Source organism: Carettochelys insculpta, chromosome 12 (assembly GCF_033958435.1).
Source record: "Carettochelys insculpta isolate YL-2023 chromosome 12, ASM3395843v1, whole genome shotgun sequence".
Classification (NCBI taxonomy): Eukaryota; Metazoa; Chordata; order Testudines; family Carettochelyidae; genus Carettochelys; species Carettochelys insculpta.
This window is the reverse complement of record NC_134148.1, coordinates 948,214-965,194: the sequence shown is the minus strand read 5'-3', so window position 1 is coordinate 965,194 and position 16,981 is coordinate 948,214. Positions and strand designations below refer to the sequence as shown.

At 60.3% G+C, this 16,981-nt stretch overlaps 1 protein-coding gene across 1 annotated transcript in view; it reads right to left on the bottom strand.

Moving 5' to 3' along the window:
* INSYN1 (inhibitory synaptic factor 1) overlaps positions 1–16,618 on the bottom strand; it is a 43,068-nt gene extending 26,450 nt beyond the window's left edge. Inside the window, exons 1-2 of the mRNA XM_075006840.1 lie at positions 16,225–16,618; positions 14,819–15,330 (exon numbers count right to left, since the gene is read on the bottom strand). Coding sequence (XP_074862941.1) covers positions 14,819–14,971 — 153 coding nt within the window. The 5' untranslated portion in view covers positions 14,972–15,330; positions 16,225–16,618. The remainder of the gene's footprint in view (positions 1–14,818; positions 15,331–16,224) is intronic.
* Positions 16,619–16,981: the final 363 nt, after the last annotated feature.

The window sequence follows — 16,981 nt, the reverse complement described above, 5'->3', positions numbered from 1 at the left end:
CCAGACATTGAGCCATTGACCACTACCCGTTGGGTCCAACCATCTAGCCCGCTTTCTATCTACCTTACAGTCCATGTATCCAATCCACACTTCCCTTAACTTACAGGCAAGAATGTTGTGGGAGACTGTATCAAAAGCTCTGCTCAAGTCAAGATATATCACATCCATAAACTTCCCCATGTCCACAGAGCCAGTGACCTCATCACAGAAGCTAATCAGATTGGTCAGGCATGATTTGCCCTTGATCAATCCATGCTGGCTACTCTTAATCACTTTCCTCTCTTCCAAGTGCTTCAAAATGGATTCCTTGAGGATCCTCTCCATGATTTTTCCGGGGACAGGGCTAAGGCTGATTGGTCTACAGTTCCCTGGATTGTCTTTCATTCCTTTTTTAAAGATGGGCATTACATTTGCCTTTTTCCAGTCATCTGGGATCTCTCCCAATCTCCGTGAGATTTCACAGATCATGGCCAAAGGCTCTGCAATGACATCTCCCAGTTCCCACAGTACCCTTGGATGCATTAGATCCAGACCCATGGATTTGTGTGCCTCTAGCTTTTCTAAATAGCTCTGAAACTGTTCTTTCCCATGGAGGGCTGTCCACCTCCTTCCCATACTGCATCGCCCAGTGCCATAGTTGGGGAGCTGATCTTGTCTGTGAAGACGGAGGCAAAAAAAAACCACTGAGCACTTCAGCCTTTCCCACATCATCTGTCACCAAGTTACCTCCCTTAACCAGTAATGGCCCCACACCCTCCCTGATAGCCCTCGTATTGTTCACATGCCTGTAGAAACCCTTCTTGTTGCCCTTCACATCCCTTGCCAGCTGCAATTCCATCTGTGCTTTCACTTTCCTGATTACTCCCCAGCATTCTCCAGCCATATATTTGTACTCCTCCCTAGTCATCTGTCCAAGTTTCCACTTCTTATATGATCCAGTGTGGACATGCCAGCCCCCAGCAGGGAGCAGGTAGGTTGAGGGCTCACAGCATCTGATGAAGTGAGTTTGTGCTCACAAACGCTCATGCTCAAAACTTTTCTGTTAGTCTACAAGGTGCCACAGGACCCTTCCTTGCTGTTACAGATCCAGACTGATACTTGAGCCCAGCTACGGCCTCCCTGAGGAGCTCCGTCAGCTTCTGCAGCTGCTCTGGCACTTTGTTTCCCAGCTGTAGAACGGGTATGTGCTACCCCCGACTCAGCCCCCCAGCAGCACTGTGAGGAGAAGCATTCCTGTTTACGAGGGCTAGGCAGGCAGCCACCTCCTCCTTCCTAAGGGATCTGCAGGGGCTGACCAGCACAGGAGGTAGGTACGCATTGCAGCCTGGCCCGGGTGACTAGTGGCCTCAGTTCCTGTCTGGTGTACAGCAAGGGACCCTTTCAGTGAGCCCCCAAACCTGCAACATGAAAGCCACGGGCCCCGTGCCAGGATCTGTCCCAGTGGATCAGAGTGGGGCTTTTCCCAGCCCCACCCTGCTCTCTGCCTGGCCCACCACAGCGGGGCAGGGCTCACCTTTCAGCATGCACGCCACTCCCGTAGCGGTCTAACGACGGGTGCTGAGTGGGGCAGCCGGCCTGGACCAGATCCCACAGCGTGCTGCCAGCGTACCAACAGGGCCAGCATGTTCGCCAGGTTCCAACAAGCCCCTATGCGGGAATTTCTGTGTGTGCGTGCATGCTTGTTTGTAAGTGTTTTCTAACGACAAAGGAGTTCCAAATAGCTATGCAATGAGCGTGCAAAAGGGAGGTTAATGAAAAAATTGAGTGGAAACAGTGATTGATAAAATGGCTTTGTTAGGGTGTACTAAAAATTTACACAGTGATAAAGGTTTTATAGAAATTACTCTCTGGGGATCCTGCTGTGATATCGTAAGTGAAAAACAACATTCCCCCATCCCCCTGCCTTCCCTGTTGCTAGCAGCCAAGAGCACGCTGGGAAATGTCATCTCTTCCCTGCGTCTAGGCAGGGAGGTGGCTAAGGAACCACAGCTCCCCACATGCCTGGGGCTCCACCTGCAGAACTCAGCAGGAAGGAAGCAAGAGAAACTGGCTATGGACACATCTGCTCTGCCCCTGGGCAGGCCACACATTGCCAAACTTTGCAAAAGTGGCCTCTCATTTTAGGGCTGTGGTTTCCAGGCTCAGTCTGGGGAGTCGTACTGGAGCAGGGTGGAAAGTGGGTTTCCCAGCTCGTGACAAGTTTCAAGATTAAAGATTTTTCATGACTCAAATCAGGAGGGGGAAAAAAATAATAAAAAAACCTCCGAAAAATCTGAACAGAATTTTGAGTTGAGTCAGTCAAAATGGGCAAGTCAAAACAGCCATTTCATTTTGACTTCAGCATTTTGAAAAGGCTAATTTATTAGTTTAAATCTCACTCCAATTAGCTTACACTTCAAAACAGAATATTGTTGCAAACCACAAAACTAGATTTTTTTTCTCTGAAACACTGAGAATTTCACCACTTTGTTTTCCGAGTCTGAAACTCTCCAGAACGCTGCTGCTGGTCTTGACAAATCAGCATTTTCTGATAAAACCGGACGGACGGGGAAATTCCTGATCAGCTGCATACTCTGGGCAGAGCTGGCAGGAACGCCGGGACCAGCAGCTCCCACCGATGCCTGTGGCAGTTCGGTTGCCCCGCACCTCCGACACACAGGGCTGCAGCACCAACCACCAGAGGCCACTTTTGAAAACGCAGAGCTTAGTTTCCAGGTTGGTTAAAGGGAGCTAGTGACCCTTGCCGACCTCCGGGAAGAGCTTGGAGATCTCGGGATGCTTTCCTGACGGAGAATGGAGGCCCAACGAGATGAAAGGACTCACCCACAGACTCTCAAGCTGGACTAGGAACTGAGCTCTAGCCAGCACTGCACCAACAGCACTTACCTCTCGTGCAGTGCCTTTAAAGGCTTCCACACAGGAGAGTGATGCCAGAGGGGAAACTGACTCACAGAGAGATCGAAAGGTGCCACTCAAACTCACATGGCACAGAAGAGACGAGAACCTCCATCCTCAGAGTCTGGAAGCATTCCCTGTGTATACAACCTACCTTCTTAGCTATGCTGTTCAACCCGGCATAGGAATTAGACCTACCCACGTGACCTGGAAAATTCATGCGTAGATGCTCACCTACATCACCCTGCACCGAGTAAGCAAGACCCGACTTTTTGGGGAAGGGCCCTGGCTGCATTTCCCAAAGCCCTTCTACAGGGGACCAGGGACCACCAGGTAAACCATTCGCTGGCGCCTGTTTCCGAGTGGATGGCGAGAAGATGGGTCTCAGTTTCACTGCCTCGCAGAGCGATGGTGGCCTCGTCTCCTCCAGCGTATCACAGCGTGCCGCATCACTTCCTGTAGCCGCAGCTGCTACGCAGTTTAGCGCCTTTTACCCAAGGCAAACGGCCACTCTCGTTTTTTCCCCATCCATGGATGGAATAAGTATCGTTCTGTGCACCAAGGTGCACCACCAGAAACACAGGCTGCCGGCTGCGGCGCTTTGCTAATCAGCTGGGGGGCACCTCAACCTCTCCCGGGCGGCCGCATAAGCGTTCTGCTCCCAGGGAGCGCTGCCCAGCTCTCCATAACATGCAATGAGAACAGCAAACCAGCTTCTCACCGTTTACTTTTCAGAACAATTTCTACTCACCAGCTACTGATTGCAACCCCACTACAGCGCCTCTCGCAACAAGGCTGACGGTTCCGGAGCACCCACCAGCCAGGGGGCCTGGAAAGGTCTGAATGGATCTCCCAGCACCTCAGAGAGATACGGAGAGGTGGCCAAATTGCGAGCACCTGAGCAGCGCCTGGGGAAACCCCACTGACTGCACAGCAAGGTGCCCCCGCATGAGTAAGGATCAGCACCTGCCCCACAGGCATTAGGAGGTTTGGTTACCAGGAGCCAGATCCTCACAGGTATGTAGCGGCCTTACTCCCACTGGGGTCTAGGAGAGTTAGGCACCTAAATACCGGTGAGGGTCTGGGCCCACGTGCCTGTGTCCGTGGCTTTGGTGCTATCGAAGAGCCCTTGCCCTCTGGGGCACGCTGCATCTGAAAGTGAGTTTGCGGGGTCTCCAGACACCCACAGAGTACAGGGTGTGGGAGTACCCCCCAGCCAAGGTCGTGGTCATGGCACGTAAGAGGCGGACGCAGTCGCTCAGCCGGGGCAAGGCAGGTGCTGCAATGAAGAGCACAAGATGACGTACTAACCAGACCCAGCTCAGCAATAAAAGTAGAGCCAACGAATAAACCATGGAACCAGGCGGCCCCGGCATTACTTGCAGAACAGCAGCTCCCACTGCCCCCAGGGCGTGGGGAGAGCACACCCAGAGGTCAGCTAGTGACTAGATAATTAGCTATGCCCCACAAAGCCCCATGAGACAAGCGTTGCTACTTCAGAGCTGATGGGTAAACCGAGGCGCAGAGCACATCATGGGCTGGCCCAAAGTCACAGACTGTGGCAGCAACAGAAGCAAGGCAGCAGGGAAGGCCTCACATGCTGGGTGTTAAGCACCGACAAGGAGGAAATGCTCCTTCCCTAGCAGAGCTGAGCCAAGGGACCGGGTGGAGATGGAGCAGCAGGGAGCAGGTTGGAAAGGAGCTCCAGGGAGCCTGGCGGAGCAGCACGACTGCTCCCAGGAACAGCCAGATGTGCAGGGATCTCTCCGCCTTCCGCTCAGCACGTCAGCAGCACAGCCTCCGAGAAGGGAGCTCTGGCACTATGAGGGACCAGAGCCAAGCCCCCGACTTCCCCCTGCCTGGGTCACGGGCAGGGCAGTGGGCACAGAGAGCCCCATTCAAACCCTGTTCCAAACACAGACTTGAGGTGCTTGGGGTGGAGGGAACCGGGCAGAGACTCTGCAAGTCGGGGCTGATGTGCACCAGCCGGGTGTAGGACTGGGGGACAGCTGCAAAGGAGGGTGGAGCCTCGAGGGTGCCGAGAGCACCGTGCACAGAGCCACCTGCCCCAGGCCCAGGCTCAACCACCCTCTTTGGAACAGACCCCAACGGAGTCGCGAGGGTGCGGGGCTGGTGGAGGCACTGCCGCTCCCGGGTCTCCTCTGCACGTCTGCCGCAGGCGGTGGCAAAGCTCACCGCCGGCTCACAAGCCGCTTCTAAGCCCTGGCGCTACCGCTCCCGAGGTGCTGCCATGCGGCACGGCTGGGTGAGCGGCAGTCAAGTCGGACGTGCCAGCACAGAAGCCCATTCATTACCTGCCTCCCTGCTTTATTGTATTTCAAATGTGTGATCTCACTCAAAGCCTTAATAATCATTTTCCCTCCACATAATACAGCCCTGTCTTGGAGTGCTGGGGAATAATTATATACACAAAAGGAGAGAGGGAAAGAAGGAGAGGAGAGAGAGGGAGGAAAAAAGACTTAAAATATAATCAGGAATAACACAGACCCTAGCGCTGCACAGAGTGTTAGCAGGACTAACGCACCAGGGGCCGCGCAGGAGGCGGCGCTGGTATAAACGAGTGGCGAAAACTAGGAGGGATTTTACAGCGATGGGCCTGACTGCCCCTGAATGCTGGTGAAATACAGCTCCGGGGGCAGACACTGCAGCTGCCTCTCACCGCTGTGACAGGCTGAAATCACCCACCGAGCTGCATGAGGACAGGCTGATCGAAAGGCAGCCTGGTCCAGTGGCCGGCTAACAGGCCAGGCCGCTAGGCCCATGTCGGCGCTAACCTCGCATGAGTCATCTCTGCCCGGCTCCTTTGACGGGCTGGACGCCAGCACAGATGCGCTTCTCAGCCTGGGTCTGTACAGGCCCTTGCATGCTCAGGCCAGTGGGCACTACTGGAATACAAACGGAGACGCTGTCGCCCAGGAGTCAGCGTGTGCCTCTGGCTCATTTCTAATCTACACAGGAGACGCTGGAGCCACTTCTCCCACCTGCCCACGCAGCGTGCGGGGGCCGCGCGCGCACACCCCATTCAGAACCAGGCTTGCCTCTGGCGTTCCAAAACCCAAACTCAAACCCAGACCCAGCTGCACGTTGCATTCACTCAGAGCCGTTTCCCTGCCCCGCCTCCGGCAGCACCCCTGCCTCTTTCTCTAGAAGTCTAAAGCACTTGGGTGGCGCAGGGCAGGGAGCTGCACAGCCCTTTGGGTGAGCTGCTTGGGAAGTACCACAGAGCACAAACTGCCTCTTCATCTCACCCAAGCACGGAGCCACGGGGCTCCAAGGACCACAGACAACCTCACGAGGCACTCCCAGGTTAAACGTCCCAGGGCAGCCGGCCGGGCTCCATGAACTTCACTGGGTCCGTGCTGCTCTGTGAGCACCGAGGCCAGCCAACAAAACACCAGCCAAGAAAACGTCACACGCTCTCTAATGGCAACGAAACTCACGGTGAGCAGCGGGTTTCTTGCCGCACGCATAGTCCCCTCTGTGCATCGTACACCACTCGGAAAACGGAACAGCATTATTTAGGAATTATTGAAAAAAGGGCTAGAAATTAAGACAAAGAATATTTTACTGCCCCTTTACAAAACTAGAGTATGCCCAGCCCTTGAACACTGCGCTCAGATGTGGTCTCCTCGACTTGGAAAAGGTTCAGAAAAGGGCAACTAAAATGATGAGGGTCCCATATGAGAGGAGGCTAAAGACACCGGGACTTTTCAGTTTAGAAAAGGGCAGACTCAGGAGGGACATGATCAATGTCTATAAAGTTGTAAGCAGTGTCGAGAGAGTGAATTTTTAAACATAATTGGAGACACCCAACTTCTAGAACTGGAAGGGACCCCGGGAGGTCATCTAGTCCAGTCCCCTGCCCTCTTGGCAGGACCGAGCACCATCCCTTACCACATTATGGGAACAAGTAAGTAATGTAAGAACTGGAGGACACCCAATGAAATTAATGGGTAGCAGGTTTAAACCTAATGAAAGGAAGTTATTTTTCACACAGCGCACAGTCAACCTGTGGAACTCCTCGCCAGAGGAGGCTGTGAAGGCCAGGACGATAAGAGAGTTCAGAGTAGAGCTAGATAAATTCATGGAGGTTAGGTCCATACAAAGCTATTAGCCGGGGGTAGGAATGGTGTCCCCGGCCTCTGATTGTCAGAGGCTGGAGATGGATGGCAGGAGAGAAGTTGCTTGATCACTGTCTTTGGTCCACCCCCTCTGGGACACCTGGTGCTGGCCACTGCCAGCAGACAGGACGCTGGGCTGGACGGACCTTTGGTCCGACCCAATAACGGCCATTCTTACGTTCTTATGTGAATGGTACTTGTCCCAGGCAGAACACTCAGGGCAGCCCAGTGCCAGGATCTCATGCGTCACTCACGCCCCAGCAGCCTGACCACGCTCTCCCCTCGCCCCCTGCAATGCCACGCAGCTAGCTGGGCTGCAGACCAGAGCTTTGGCAGCTTCTCTGGATGCAGCACTAGACCGCAGCAGCCCTGGCAGTGCTTTTCCTGCTGGAACTGGGCAGCGAATTTAAGCAGGGCAGGAGCAATGGCATCCGACTGCACCGCCTCCACTATGACCCCTGGGTCACCCATTTATCCCTTCACCAGCACCCAGCAGCCCACAGCCTGCACCCATTCCCCCCCAGGGCAATCACCCACCACCCACTCAGCTATCCCTGCAACCCAGCCCTGCCAGAGCCCCTCCTGCCAACAGGTGTGTGGCTGGGAACAGCACCCTGCCACAGCTCAAAACAAGGGGTCTTGGCAACAAGCCAAGTCCTAATGAGCTCCAAAGTGTTTACAGACATGCAAAGGGGGCCATATACTAAACGCACCCAAACAGCAGCCAGTAGCTGCGACGTTTTAGTTCGACAAGACAGACGAGAGACCAACGAGGCTGTGCTCTGGGCTCGGCTGCGGAGCACCCTCTGGGGGAGAGGATGCCCCAGCCCCACGTGCGGAACTCCGAGAGTCAGAAATCCCAGAGGCCAGTCCCCAGGCTCTTGCCCACCCACCCACGTTTTGCACCCGGATTTCAGTTGCCCCCAGTGGTGCAGGGGCTTGGCTCTGGGGTTCTGGTTTAGATGATCGTGTTTATAAAGGACCAGCTGCAGACACCTGCCTCTGCTGCCAGGTTCCAGCCCTTCCTTGCTGAGGCCACAGGGCAGACTCAGGCCCCGCCTCAGTTTCACTGCACAGAGGCTTGTGTGATTCTTTCGCTTGGGCTTTGTCGGCCCGGGGCTGCAGCCCCAGCTCCGCTTCGATTTTCAGGTTCAGGACAAAGAACTGAAGCCGCAGCACGTTCCCTCCGCCAGCTAGTGCCACCTGGGAACCTGGAGCTCACTTGTTTGGTTACGAATCTGTCCAAATCACCCAGCAAGGATTAAAGCAGAGCCCAGTCACGTCCGTGTGCAGGGAGAGCCCAACAGGCAGCCTCATGGCACCCCCGGCTTCTACCCATCTCGGCAGAGCTCAATCCAGTTCAGAATACGGATTCCCCAGCTCACCACGTCACCCCCAGTGCCTGCGCAGCTGGCCCGTGGCGAGAAATGGGGACAGCTCGCTGAGAAAAAAATCCTACTCCTACCGCAAGACCCAGCTGGGATGTGTCACGGCCTCCGCTGCCCCAGGGAGGTACACGCTTGTAACCACACGGCTCATGCGACACCAGGACCTAACTGCTAGCGGCGAGGGCACGCGGTCTCTGGTTACTGCCCAGGGAGAGGCAGGGGAGAAAGACGAGTTTTGGGTGCAAATGCTGTCTGAGCACACAGGTGCAGAGGTGCCCCAAAGTGCCGTTCACAGACACCCCGCCTGTTTGAACAGGTCTAGCTTCACCGAAGGCAGTGGGCTTCCTCCCATTGGCACCAGCTGAGGGTCTCATTGGTCCCTCCTCCGGAGGGAGGCGGCTGATATAGTTTTCATCCCTGGAGCCTTAAAGGGACAGCAGGGCTGGATAAATTACTTGTCTGAAACTCCTTCAGTTGTTGCTACTGCTACACGAGCGACGATTGCCGTGACGGGGCGGAGGGAAAAATACTGCCCAGCCCCACTTCATTTGCGTCCTATCGTTTGCCCAACGTCCCGGGGTCTTCAGCACGCTTACTCGGCCGCCCCACTCGTCTGCATGGCTCTTTCAGGCAGCAACAAGGGAGAAACAAATGAGTTTAACGCTATAAAAGTGAGTGAATGGGCAGGGGCCTGACGGGCAGACTGAGGGACGTGTTCAATGGACTGCACCTCCAGAGGATGGCGTCCCTTTAAGCAGTCACTTTCCTGCTCAGGATTTCTCATGCACTAGCACTGAGACCCTCCCCAAGCCAGCCCTCCTTCCTGCTGGACAGGGTATCTTGAGGCTGCGTCAATGCCATGAACAGGAGAGGCCATGTTCCACAGCTGCACACCAGGCCCTCCCCCCAGCAGCTTTCTTCCACATGCCTCTGAGCCAAATGTCGCTGGACAGCTGCACAAGGCTTTGGATCAGGCCCAGCTGGCGCACAAGTGGGGACAGTCAACTAAACACCCATTGCACTGAGCAAGTGACCAAACTCAGTCTCCGCTGAGCCAGGCCTGGTGCCTCACCAGCGAGCTCCAAGGGGCTCGTACGGGCAAACTCCGGCCAGGAAGGAAACGGCTCCTCCTACCGCTTCTTCTCCAGTCCCGCCTGGCACTTGGAAGAGGAGCGCTGCCTGCCTCACGCCCCCTTCGCGCAGCCTCAGCCGGAGGAGCGCCCGGGCTGCTCCGACTTACGCTGCGCTCACTGTGGCTCCTATAGGTGCTGGAAGGCAGGGCACAGCTAGAGAACAGACCATGCTCCAATCAGCTCCCAGTGCTGCTCTGGCCTAACCCTTCCCCTCTCGTCCCATTGCCCAATGCCACTAGGCCTGTGGAACCAGCAATGCTACCAGGGAGGCGCACAAGGGCCTTGGGTGGGTTATCTTAGGTGTATTTGCCATTCCAAAGGTTTTCGGCAAACACCTGTTTGTACCTCACGCATGAGCGGCTGGCTGGGACTAGGGCGTCGTCAAAAGTCCAGTGCTTTGATGGGCCACAGCAGTTCCAGGGCATGCTAGGGAGCTCCGACGGCACAACCCCCATTGAGACTCATGCTTGTGGTTTGATTACACGTGAAATTCACGTTACAGAGTTATTTTGCACTACTCACTACTATTCCCTCAAAACCTCCCCGCCCCCAGGAGGCGCTGTGCACTAGCAGACAACGTACGGGCCTGGGACTCCAGCCATGGGATTTATTCCTAGTTCTGCCACTGAGCCACTGCATGAATTTGGTCAAATCCCTTTCTCTCTCCGTGCCTCAGTTTCTCTTCTCACGCTGTCTGGTTCAATTGTAAACCTGGGGCGTGGGGATGGTCTTGCCCAGGTGTGTGCTCTGGCTGGCAGCGAGGCACCCGCTGTGCAATTTCCAGCTTCACTCAAGGCCGCCAACTGCCGATGGAACATAAAATAGTAACACCCCCAAACTGCAGCCCATTTCTGTAACAGCAGCACAAACGTCACACACACACACCAGGCAACGGTAACAACTTCAGCGCAGCGTCACCTCCTGGTGGAGCTATGATGGCAGGACAGAATTGGGCGGAGTAGGCGAGTGGGTGTCCCTACAGCAGTACTCTCCCACAGGACACGGCCAGCTGATTTAAAGTAAACCGGGAAGTCCAGTTCATTTCTGGGAGTGGGGTCCGTACTGCGCTTTACATTCAGGGATCTGGCCAGGCTCTTCAGGACCTCACACCAGCTGACCGTGACAGTCCCCCTGCCATGTTGGTCTGTGCAAGGAACCTTACGGAGACCATAGGTCACAGCTGATCTCATTGTGAGGCTCCTTTCAACTGCTGGAGCGGTGTCGAGAGGTCTCCGGTAGATGAAAAGCTGTATGTTTTCGGTAAGGGCTTTTCAGCTTTCTTGTGGATGTTCAGAAGGGTCAAGAAAAACGCTGATGGAGGGAGGAGACTGGGGACTCTGCGAAACTGATTCTACACCAAACTGAGCTCAAGTGCACGAAACACACACACGGAATTAAAGTTCTTCCTCGTTTCCCTCTGCAGCAATGACAGGCATGCCTCAGCCCAACCCTCAGTGCCCAGGGCAGGCAGAAATGTGCTTTCCAAACTGATGGCGCCCTTTCAAGCCACGGCTCCCATGTCCCAGGACTGCCCCTCAGAAGCAAGTCAAGCAGTGGAGCTCTGGTGAGAGCCAGCCCCACTTCAGGGTTTGCTCCACAGACACAGAACCTGGGCCCCATTTTAACCATCCAGCTCTTCCGCGGCTGGGATCTGCCCTGGGAAGACAAGAACGAACCGGCAGGGGTGCTAGCTGTGGTAAAAGAAAGGCCAGCTCCAGGCGTTGGAGGGGGTTCAGCCTGGGACAGGCAACTTCTCTGAAACTTTGCTTGCTAATAAACATCGCCAACTGGCACTTCCTCCTCGGATCTCGGCGCCTTTCAGATCTCAAAATGTGCCCCAGCACCCACGTCAGCAGCCCGCCAGTCTCCCTCTTCCAGGCCGAGCAGCTCTCAGCAACAACATGTTACAGTTCTGGCCAGAAGGTGAAGAAGAGAAACTCATCGGATGGAAATGGCAGCAGTGAAAGGGGCGCAATTGGCCCCAGCAGCTTCTGGCCAGGGGTGGAAGATAAGGCCTGTGGCCTTGGGGAACGCTCCAGTGGCGTCAGAAGGGCACAAGCGCTCTGGGGGACATCCCAGCCCTTCAGCACCACAGCCCCCATGGGTCAGCCCTGACTCAGCAGGAAGAGGGGCACGTGCTAAGGGTTCGCTGCTTCCACTCAGCTCAGCTCACAGGTGTGTGTGCTCAGCATCACCACCTGACAGAACCAGGGCAACTTGCACCTGACTCACCCCACCCCACCCCACTGCTGGGCTTTCCCCTGGAGAGCCTCAGCCCTGCCCCGACCTGGCCTCATCCCGCTCAGGCTGGGTCCCACGAGAGTCGCGGATGCAGCGTCAAAAACCCACTGCAAGAGCAAATCTCCATGTGAACCTCCAGCAGGCAGGAGCACCACAGCTGCGTGGAGACACTCCTCACTGCTTGCCCCAGCTGCAGCACACGGCTGCCCTGGCTTCGGCCCTGTCTCAGCTCAGCCACCATGAGTGGAGGGTCCTGTCTGGAGCACTCTGCCAGGCAGGGTCTTGGAGGCGGCACAAGGCGAGTGCACTGCCTTGCCCTCCAAGGCCCTCAGAGGGCTCTCTGGACAGGACAGGACTTGGCCGAGGGAGGCAGAGCAGTATTGTGCTCTCTGTTTCATGGCGGAGGAAACTGAGGCATGAAAAGGCCAGGCAACCTGCTGAAGGTCACGGAGCCAGGGCCAGGCCAGACCACAGCCCTGCGCCTTGGCCCCAGAGCCCAGCTGCTTGTCCGAACTGCCCACAGACACGTCTCCTTTGCAGCTGCCGCAGGGACTCCAACCACCATCCACGCGCCTGTGACTCCTTTCTCCTTCCCGCCCAGCGCCGGCCCTGCTCCCTGGTCTAGAGCCAGTGACACGTCTCCCCCCTGGGCAGGCACGGACAGCTGTCTGCAAAGAGGAGAATTAGAGCTCAGCCACACAACCACACGGCTTGCTGGTTGGGCTCTCCCCTCCATCATGCCACCCGTGAACCTGGCCAACTGCATCCCTTCAGCTGGGCTACAGGTCTGCTGAAAGCCCAACATACCACATGTGATGAGGTCGGCAAATACCAGCCAGATGGTCCAGATGAGGCGTGATGCCTTCTAGGTCCCACAGCAGCCACAGAGCAAAGAGGAAACACTTGTATTTCAATGCAAAACAACAAGCCACAATGGGCGACCTGTTCCTCCCTCTCTGCAGAGCATTTCCAGCCTCCCTGCCCACAAACCACTCGCCCCCAGGAATTCCAACAAGTCCATGGACAAGTGGAGTGGGATTTACCTGCTATGCAAATGCCGCTTGCACGTCTCCCCCACGTTCAGTCTGCGCCTGGCTTTTGGGAGAGCTCCGCTACTGTTTTCCAAGAAGGGTTATTCTGGGCCAAGCACCAGAGGCTGGATTATGGCTGTGCGCTGTGGCCCAGAAGAGGCACAGAGAGGTGCACAGCTTCCAATGCCTAATGGGGACCTGGCTAGCTGGCTGGCGCACTCAGCTCCTCCTCACCACGCCTGGGGCCCAAGAGCACCCTCTTTGGGCCCATGGCACTGCCTTCGCCACGTCAGCAGCATTGCCAGCAGGGATCGGAACAGGTCCGATGCAAAGCCTGCACTGGTCACTGTGCAGTAGCTGTGCATCCCCCGGCAGAGCAGGGCACGGAGTGGAGGGGGACTCCTTGTGACACGGCCCAAAATGCAGGCCAAGGGCGCACCCAGCCTTAAGAGGCAGCAAGAGCAAACAAAGATGCCACGTTAGGTCACTGAGCCCACCCCACCGTGGGTGCAACACACTGACCCCCGTGGAGCTGAGCTGCAGCCGAAATTGGCCCCGTCTGTTTTCTCAGGCAGACTGTAGGGAAAGCAAGCCCTGCCCAAACGGGTCCCAGTAGGAGCTGCTGCTTCCACAGCTGGAGTGTCCCAGGCTTCTGACCCCAGCTGGCTGCCCCGCAGGCACTGCAGAAAAGCTGAGCCAGCCACCATTAGCTACTGCGGCTTCATGGGGGCATGGGACAGAGTCCGGGGGCATGTGCCTCCAGCAGCCAAGGGCCACATTGCCAGCTGGTGTTAGCCAGCCAAGGGCTGCGAAAACCCAGGGAGCTGCACCGATTTACACCAAGCTGAGCATCCGGCCCAGACATTTTAGCAGACCCTGCTGATGTGCCACCCAGTTGGTGACATCACAGCACTTGCTCTGCACCCAGCCTGCAGAGGCAGGCCCGGCACCCGCACCACCTGGCCACGGGAGAGCGACAGGAACTCACACCCAAGGCAAAGTCCACTGGCACGAGGACCAGCCAAGGAAGCACCGGCCTGAGGCTGCACATGGGCAGGGGCTCCTGGGTCTGATGATGTCAGGGCTGCTCTCTGAGATTTGCCGCGTTCTACAATTTTAATTAGATGTAACACACACACACACACACACACACACAGGTCCACAATTTTATGCCAAACCCCATTGTCCTGCAGCTGGCCCAAGGCCTGGCTGCTGCTGCTCCCATCACCCAGGGCAGCACGTGAAATGTTCCCCCCTATTCACTGCACCAGCCTGAAGCCAGCAAGGCCGTTCCAGTATCGTGTGAGGACAAAGGCTCTCCCTCCTCCCTCCTCCCCTTTCCTTTCAAGGGGCAAAGCAGGTAGGGAGATTACATGCAGAGAACCGACCTGAGTGACTGCAACACAGACCAGCCCAAAGCACATCAAGTCCTACCATTCCGGGGGGGGCCCCCCCAACAGCCAAGCTCCACTGCAGCCGACACACACAGCTTGGTACAGCAGCACCCGATCCACATGGGAGCTTGGACCCCATCCACCCTGGGCCTGATGCTGCACGGATCCGGGCAGCCCACAGCACTGAAGTCAAGGGGAAAGGGGAGCCCCCCCGGCTGCTCACCCCCATAACGTGCCGGCGCGCATGTGGCCGTGCTAAGGGCGCTGCTGGGGGTGAGCAGCCGCGCCTAGGAATTTGGGGGCCATTAGCTCTGTCCCGGAGCAGCCCCTGACCTGGGCGAAAGGGGACCGGGATTCTCACGGGGGGGGGGGGGGGTCACGGACTTCCCTGCGAAGCAGGAAGGGGGCGCCCTGGTGCCACAGGACTGCCTGGGGCGTACCCCGCTCCGGCCCGGCCCGGAGAACAGGCTGCACTCGCCGCGGGGGTGGGGTGGGGTGGGGCGGCCGCACCGCACCGGCCTCCGCTCCCAGGCGCGGGACGCTGCAGGCCTGGCCCCGGCCCCGGCCCCGGCCCCGGCGCGCCGCGGAGCCCACCTCTCGCAGCTCCTTGGCCACCTGCTTGAGCTCCTGCAGGATCCCCTCCAGCTGCCCGATCACCCGCTTCATGCGGCTCCGGATCCGCTCCCGCTCGCCGCCGCCGGCGGGGTCCTCACTGCGCTGCGTGCCCGGCCCGGCCCCGGCGCTCATCCTTCACAGGCTGCCGGGGCGCCCGGCGCTGCCCATGCTGCGGTGCCCCGGCCCGGCCTTGCCTCCGCGGAGCCCCTCTCGGCCGGGCCGCGCTCACCATCTTAGCGCCCCCGCGCCAGCTCCGCGCCCGCTCCGCGCCGCGCCGCTCACAGCCGGGGCCGGCCCGCGCGCCGCGCGCCCATGGCCCCGCCGGGCCCCGCCGCGGCTAACGGGAGAGCGCGGGCGGGACTCGCGGGCCCCCCGCACAGGGCATCGGCCCGGCCGGCTCCGGGCGCCGCGGGGGCAGCGCAGGAGGATCCGCAGGTAGCTCGGAAAACGCCTCGTCAGCGGCGGGGGCGGGTGCTGGGTCCGCCGGCCTCCTGCGGGGAGAGCAGCGCGTCACCCGCCGCCGAGCCCGCCGGCGCCCCCGGCCCGGCCCCCCCCCGAGCCCACCAGCGCCCCCGGCCCGGCCCGGCCCCCGAGCCCACCAGCGCCCCCGAGCCCGGACCCCCGAACCCGCCGGCGCCCCCAGCCCGGCCCCCGAACCCGCCGGCGCCCCCGGCCCGGCCCCCCCCGAACCCACCAGCGCCCCCGGCCCGGCCCGGCCCGGCCCGGCCCGGCCCCCGAACCCGCCGGCGCCCCCGGCCCGACACCCCCCCCGAGCCCACCAGCGCCCCCGGCCCGGCCCGGCCCCCGAGCCCGCCGGCGCCCCCGGCCCGACACCCCCCCCGAGCCCACCGGCGCCCCCGGCCCGGCCCGGCCCCCGAACCCGCCGGCGCCCCCGGCCCGACACCCCCCCCACGAGCCCACCAGCGCCCCCGGCCCGGCCCGGCCCCCGAACCCGCCGGCGCCCCCGGCCCGGCCCCCCCCCAAGCCCACCAGCGCCCCCGGCCCGGCCCGGCCCCCGAACCCGCCGGCGCCCCCGGCCCGACACCCCCCCCCGAGCCCACCAGCACCCCCGAGCCCGGCCCGGCCCCCGAACCCGCCGGCGCCCCCGGTCCGGCCCGGCCCCCGACCCCCCCCCCCGAGCCCACCAGCGCCCCCGAACCCGCCGGCGCCCCCGGTCCGGCCCGGCCCGGCAACCCCCGAACCCGCCGGCGCCCCCGGCCCGGCAACCCCCGAACCCGCCGGCACCCCCGGCTCGGCAACCCCCGAACCCGCCGGCGCCCCCGGCTCGGCAACCCCCCCGAGCCACCAGCACCCCCGGCCCGGACCCCCCGAGCCCGCCAGCTCCCCCCGGCCCGAGCCGCAGGCCCAGCAGCGCGGCCACTCACGGGCGGCCCGGCCCGGCCCGGCTCAGCACGGCCGGCCGCTCCCGGGAGACGCCATGGTGCTGCTGCGCCCCGGGCGCGCCCCGCGGCTCACAGGGGGCGGGCGGCGGCCACGCCGGGGGCGCGGGGGGCGGCCGGGCTCCCCGCCTCGCCGGTGCCGCGCTGCAGCGCCGCTCGCCCGCCCCGGCCCATGGCGCGCCCCGAGGCCCGGCCGGTGCCGGTCGCGGTCCCGGTTCCGCCGCGCTCCGCCCGCAGGTGCAGCAGCCCGGCCGCTAGCGCGCCGGCCGGGGCCGCTGGCGCATGGCGGGGGGCTGCGGGGGGCCGCTGGGTGCGCGGCCAGGGCCGGCCATGGGAGGAGCCGCTCCGGGCCGGGGCTCCGCGCAGGGCCGTGCGGCTGGCGGCGGCGGCGAGGGGGCAGAGCCAGGCGCGGCACCCGGCGCTTAAAGGGGCCGAGCGCGCCGAGCCCCCTGCGCGGAGCGGGAGGGACCAGCGCCCGGCTCCGCCAGGCGAGAGCCCACCGCCCACCCCGCCGGCTGCAGGTCCGGTCAGCCAAGCCTGGGCTCTGAAACCGGGCGCGGCGGCATTTGCCAGGCAGGGAAACTGAGGCACGCGGGGCGGGGGGAGGCACAACCAGGCGCCGTCCTCCAGCGGCCTGCGGTAGAGCTGCGCTTCCCCCGATCTATCTGCTCTGTCAGGCGTCCGGGCCAGGGCCAGGCCGGGCTGCTGGGTTGGCACCGGCCCCCTGCCAGGAACGCCTGGA